At 49.0% G+C, this 6,353-nt stretch overlaps 1 protein-coding gene across 2 annotated transcripts in view; it reads right to left on the reverse strand.

Moving 5' to 3' along the window:
• Positions 1-3,708: 3,708 nt before the first annotated feature.
• The window catches only part of Krt8 (keratin 8), a 35,712-nt gene continuing 33,067 nt past the window's right edge, over positions 3,709-6,353 (reverse strand). For both annotated transcript variants that reach the window (XM_031356547.1, XM_031356555.1), the window contains 5 exons: positions 5,977-6,141; positions 5,732-5,857; positions 4,807-5,027; positions 4,620-4,678; positions 3,709-4,133 (listed from right to left, as the gene is read on the reverse strand). In XM_031356547.1, coding sequence (XP_031212407.1) covers positions 3,943-4,133; positions 4,620-4,678; positions 4,807-5,027; positions 5,732-5,857; positions 5,977-6,141 — 762 coding nt within the window. In that variant the 3' untranslated portion in view covers positions 3,709-3,942. The remainder of the gene's footprint in view (positions 4,134-4,619; positions 4,679-4,806; positions 5,028-5,731; positions 5,858-5,976; positions 6,142-6,353) is intronic.

Below are 6,353 nucleotides of genomic sequence, written 5' to 3' on the forward strand. Positions count from 1 at the left end.
CCAGAACAGATGGATCAAGTGCCTATTTAACACAGCAAAGCAGACCTGGTCTCCTGGTTCTCCTAGCAGCTCTGCATTCTCTACAGGGGTCTCCTGGCTGGTATGCCCCGCCCTCTATCCTAAACTTCTCTTGGGCTGGGCTGCCCTCCCCTAGATAATCCAGCCATCTTGGTCACCTGGTCTTTTTGCCTACTCTCTTGGCCAGTCTCTTGGCCCAGGCTACTCCTCTTGATTGGCAAATGTTCTCCGTTCTCCCCTCCCCCCTCCGAGTCTTCTCGAAGGGCTCAGGGTCGTGTTCACTCTGGACTCTCTCAGATGCTGCATAGATACTGCACTCTTCTTATCTTCCATAAACTTCCTCCTCCACCACACCTAGGAGTGGTCATGTTTGTTTCTTTCATTCATTAAGCACAGGCACTGCAGGGACAAGGCCACAGCTGCTCTTAGCCCTTATAGAAACTGACTTCAGTGTATTGCCACTGTGTATTAAATACTGAGAATCTGTCTCCCAAATAAAACCTTGCTGGATCTGCACTGAACCTAACATGCTGTCCTCCATTTTGCTTTGATTATATTTAGTTTGTTTGGGTTTTTTTGGTTTGGTTTTGACTGGGATTTGGGGGGGCGTTCTTTTTTGTTTGGGGGGGCTGGGGTTGGTTTTTTTCTTTTGTCTTGGTTTTTGCTTGGGTTTGGGTTTGGGTTTTTTGGGGGGGGTTGGGTTTGGGTTTTTTGTTTTGGTTTTTTGGTTTTGGTTTTGGTTTTTGATTTGAGGCAAAGTCTAGCTATTTAGCCCAGACTGGCATTGAACTCACATCCTCTGGTTCTCAAGAGCTGTAATTAGGAGCATGAGCCACACCAGCTCCTTATACTGTGAGTCATCCCTAGTCTACATTTAATATCATGTAAATGCTACATAATGTTAGACTGTTTTATTTAGGTCCTAAGGACAAGAGAGGAAATCTAAATGTTTGAGAGATGGGTGCAGTCCCTTCTCCTGGAATGTCTTCTACCTATGGTTGGCTGAATCTCCAGATGGAGAGCCTACAAGTATTCAGGACAAGGTATGTTTTAAAATGTTTATCTTCTATTCTTCCAAGTTTCCTCATGTAAATAAAGACTGTGTTTCATTCATTTATTCATTCACTCATCAAGATAGAGTCTCCTGTAGCCCAGGCTGGCCTCAAACTTGAACTTCTGATCCTCCTGTTTCCACCTCCTGAGTGCCAGGATAACAGGCCTATGCCACCACGTCTGGTTTATGTGGTGTTGGAGATCAAAAGTAGGAGCTGTCGAGATGGTTTAGCACTAGCTGCTTTTCCAGAAGATGCTGGTTCAATTCCCAGCACCCTCAAGACAGCTTACAATTGCCTGTAAGCCTTCACATGAGCAACTCACAACTGTCTATAACATTCTTGCCCCAACACCATCTTCTGATCTTCATGGGCACCAGGGACACACATGTGCACATATACACAGGCAAAACACCTGTACCCATAAAAATAAATTTTTAAAAAAGATTAAAAATAAATAAATACCTAAATCCTGACAGGTAAAGAAGGGTCCTCCCAAGCGATGGATAGCCTTACCCCATGGTGAGGACACGTGAAAGCAGACAGGGTTCTAGCACAGAGACTTCCCTTCGGCAAACATCCAGAGTATAGAGATCATCTAGGAACTGTGAGCGCAGGCTGCTCCCAACCTGCCCATTGCCTGGCAACAAGACCTGATAAGACAGGTGCCAGGCTTCAAGGACTGGGTGTGGCAAAACTGAAAATATTGACTTGGGGCACTAGTGGGCAAGAGGTCTCTCAGCATGTTCCAATTGCCCGGGGCAATTCTGATTGAGACTCACTGGATATGTTTGCAAATGGTAATAAAACTGCATTTACCTCCAAGGGTGTTAGTATATACCTGTCATCCCATCTGAGGCAGGTGGGCAGGGAGTTCAAAGCCAGTCTAGGCTACAGTAAGACCATGATATTAAAAAATAATAATGATGATAAAATAAAAAGAGTAAGAAGACTGTGGGAATGACTCAGATGATAAAGATACCTGCCGCCAAGCTGCCAACCTGAACTCCACCTTCAGGACCCACAGAGTAAAGATGAGAACCTCAATCCCTACAGGCTGTTCTCTAACCTCCACATTGACATGCATGTCTACACTCAATGAATAAATAAATAACAAAATGTAAATGTTTGAAAGTACAAAGGGTGTGCCTTCATGTTCAGATTGACAAGTTGTCAGACCACCTTGCTGGAGCCAAGAAAATGATGGTTCATTGGTGAGAGGGACTGGCCTTGACTGCCTAGCTATGCATAGCTCTGGTGCTCCACTTAACCCCAAATCTCAAGCCAAGATTCTATCATTGTTTCTCTTCCCAACGTGGTCTTATTGAAGAGTCCTTTTTCTGTTTCTCACTATTACAATAGCTTATAAGTAAGGATAGGTAGCCAAATCCAACCTTGGGCTGTTGGCGCCCAAGCTCTGACTAACACAATTATGGCTGAAGTCCCTTACTTAGCTCCTTGCCCTGCCTGAGCACGGTAGAAGGCTTAGAAGGACAATGACAGCCTAAAAGCCCAGATCCACAGAGCCAGGTAGCTAGTAAGGTGGTAAGGTTGATGCCTGAAGACTGGGAGATAAGTGGGAGTTTTCTGTACCAGTCTGTTCTTACTTCCTGTCCAGTCTTTTTCTACTTCCTGTCCAGTCTTTTTCTACTTCCTGTCCAGTCTTTTTCTACTTCCTGTCCAGTCTGATCCTACTTCCTGTCCCCTCTACCAGGTCTCCACCAGTTTTCAACAAATCTGAAATAGCGAAAGCCTCGGCGGTCATGCCAAGGCCTGATGCACACCTATCGTGGGACTGCATGGACCATGTGACTATGAGAAACTCCACACTGATGGCAGTGGTGTTGGTAATGCCTCATCCACCTGTCTCCTAACACTCTCCTGCCCTTCTCTAAACTTTGGGACACTTGCCTGACAGATAGGCAAACCTATTCACACACTTCAATGAACCTATACACACCCATAAACACAAGGTCACATACCCTCCACAAGCAAACTTAGACTCCACACACACCCTTTCTGTCAAGATTACAGTGGGGAGGCGGGAGCGGTAAGAGCAATTTGGGTGGGTGTGTTGGTGAGGAGCAGGGGCCAAGAGGCATCTGTGCCAAGTCCTACAGTGAACTATCGTGGCATCCAGAAATTGCGGGCCCAACACACCCCATCACTAAAAATAGACTCTGAACATCTGGAGGGGTAGGAAACCAGACCTCCTAAGTCCCTGGCAAGGAAATAGAGAAATTGGAACACAAGGAAGCTATGTGTCTGGCCAGGGACAGGCTCGAGACTGGGCAGTCCCGACTTCTACGCCCCGCTCAGCCACTTGGATGCCTGAGATATGGGGAACTGCATGCTGACTCTCTCTGATAGACCACCCAAAACCTGATTCCTCGCCAAGTGTGCTGCAAAGCTCTAGGGAACCTGGGTATCTGAGACCCTGCTGTGAACTGTGAGAGGCTATGTGTTGGTAAAGAACCATGCTCCATAGCCAAAGTATGAACCATCTACCAACAAGACATTCTCTTGGAACAGCCTGGAGGAGAAAGACTTCCCTGCCCTGCACACCCAACTTCTATATCCCAGGAAGGAGCTTCCGGGCCATCCCCTCCCACCTACATGAATACAAACATAGCAAAGCTAGTTGATAGAGCCAGCTGAGGCTTTATTTTAGAAAATACAACTGAATTGGGTTTGGGTGGGAGGCAGGGGCCACTGGGATATCCCAGATAGGAAATTCCTCCCAAGGTTGGCCCGAGGGTTAGGACTGATCCTCAGGCAGCTCTCTAGTTCCCTGCACTCTGCCATACAGCTGTCTCCCTGTGAGCCCCGAGCAGCTGCAGGAGCTCAGGCTGGCAACGACTTCGGTGGCTGTTCACTTGGACACGACATCAGAAGACTCGGACACCAGCTTCCCATCTCGGGTCTCGATCTTCTTCACAACCACAGCCTTGGTGCGGCTAAAAGTGCTGGATCCCCCGACAGAACTGAAGCTGGGCTGGAAGGAGCTCATTCCATAGCTGAAGCCAGGGCTAGTGAGTCCCCCATAGGATGAGCTCAGTCCTCCTGGTCCAGGACAAGGGATAGAGACAGCCACATGAGCGCAGGCTTGGAGCCTCATCCCCCTAGTCACCCTCTGACAACCACAGATGGAGGGGCTGGTCTAGACCTGACCCATCCCTATCTGTGTCACTCCTCATCTATATGGAGAAGCAGACCAAACATGGGAAAGGCTCCCTCCCTTTTAGCTGCATGGCCCTGACTAGCACTTAAATGAGCCCATCTCTCAAGCTATGTGGAAGGAGTTTTGAGGCTGCAAAATGTGAAGAAGTATAAAAGACAATAACGTACGTGAGGAACTTAGCACACAGCTAGCATTTGTGTGGGACTTTATTACTGAGCACATTACTTGGGTCCTTAGCCTGTCACCAATCACCCTGGAATTCTGCCAAGAACAGGAGTGCAATCCCTCCCCCTGGACTCTGTCAACTGCTTTTGTCAGCTGACCTCCTGGGCTCCCCACCCTCTGTCTCCATGGCCCAGGACACTCACCTGAGTAGCCGCTGGTGGTCTTCGTGTGGATGCTCAAGTTCTGCATCCCAGACTCCAACCTGTAACCAGAGGCATGGGGTGTCAGGGACAACTCGGGGCCCTTTTTGTCCCAGAGCAGAGTCCCAGGAGGGCTCCAGACAGCACCTACCCCTCCCCGTTCCAGGTTTCCCGAGACCTCCAAACCTACCTGCTCTCCTCGCCCTCCAGCAGCTTGCGGTAGGTGGCAATCTCGATGTCCAGGGCCAGCTTGACATTCATGAGCTCCTGGTACTCACGCAGCTGCCTGGCCATGTCCTGCTTGGCCCGTTGCAGGGCAGCCTCCAGCTCAGTCAGCTTGGCATTGGCATCCTTGATGGCCATCTCCCCACGCTGCTCAGCATCAGCAATGGCCGCCTCCAGGGTTGCCCTCTGCGGGGAAGGAGACATATGAGCACCCAGGTGGCATCTGCTGTATGCCCCTCCCTAAGACCAATCCACATTGAGCTTCTTTTGGTTATCATTTGTTTTGAAGCCCAGGCTAGTCTAGAACTCACTATATAGCCCAGGCTGGCCTTGAATTTACAGCAACCCTCCTTTTGTTTTTGGTTTGTTTTTTGGGTTTTTTTTTTTTTTTTTTGGTTTTGGAAAAAAAATTTTTTTAAAGATTTATTAATTTATTTTATGTGTATGAGTACACTGTAGGTGTACAGATGGTTGTGAGCCATCATGTGGTTGCAGTGAATTGAACTCAGGACCTCTGCTCCCTCTGGCCCTGCTCCCTCTGGCCCAAAGATTTATTTATTATTATATGTAAGTACACTGTAGCTGTCTTCAGACACACCAGAAGAGGGCATCAGATCTCATTACGAATGGTTGTGAGGCACCATGTGGTTGCTGGGATTTGAACTCAGGACCTTCAGAAGAGCAGTCAGTGCTCTTAATGGTTGAGCCATCTGTCCAGCCTGCAAACCTCCTTTCGTAACTTACCAACTGCTGTAATTACCAATTACCAGTAAGTATTCACACACCTGGTTTTATGCCATACTGAACCCGGGGCTTTGGGCATGCTAGGCGAGTCTTTGAGCAACTGAGCGGCTCCCCCTCTTCCCAGTCCCAGCCAAGCCCACCAGTACCTGGCCTTTGAGGGCCTCAATCTCTGCCTGCAGGCGGTTGATGTTGCGGTTCATCTCGGAGATCTCCGTCTTCGAGCGGCGCAGGTCATCCCCATGCTTCCCAGCCAGGGTCTGCAGTTCCTCATACTGCAGGGGCAAGAAGGGAAGTGAGGTTTTAGATGAAATCTCATCCACCAAGCTCCTACATATGTGCAGAAACGTGCACACCCACGCCTGACCAGGAAGGGAGGCCCAGGCTTCTTTACCTTAATCTGGTACATGGTTTCAGCTTCAGCCCGGCTGCGGTTGGCAATGTCCTCATACTGGGCACGAACTTCAGCGATGATGCCATCCATGTCCAGGGAACGGCTGTTGTCCATGGACAGCACCACAGACGTGTCTGAGATCTGAGACTGCAGCTCACGGATCTCCTGTAGGGCAGGGACAGGTGGTAAGGCTTTGTCCCTGTTCGCAGGACCCATTGCAATGTGACAAAGGAGCACGTGAGAACCAGGGTCTGAAGACATCAAATTCACAGTGGAAGCAAGACTCGGGGTTAGGGTTGGGGTCAAAACTCTGAGCCAGGAAGGGAGGCATCAAGAGAAACCTGAAGTTAGGTAAACAGCCAAGGGGAAGTGGGGGG

This window comes from Mastomys coucha, unplaced genomic scaffold, assembly GCF_008632895.1.
Source record: "Mastomys coucha isolate ucsf_1 unplaced genomic scaffold, UCSF_Mcou_1 pScaffold11, whole genome shotgun sequence".
NCBI classification, from domain to species: domain Eukaryota; kingdom Metazoa; phylum Chordata; class Mammalia; order Rodentia; family Muridae; genus Mastomys; species Mastomys coucha.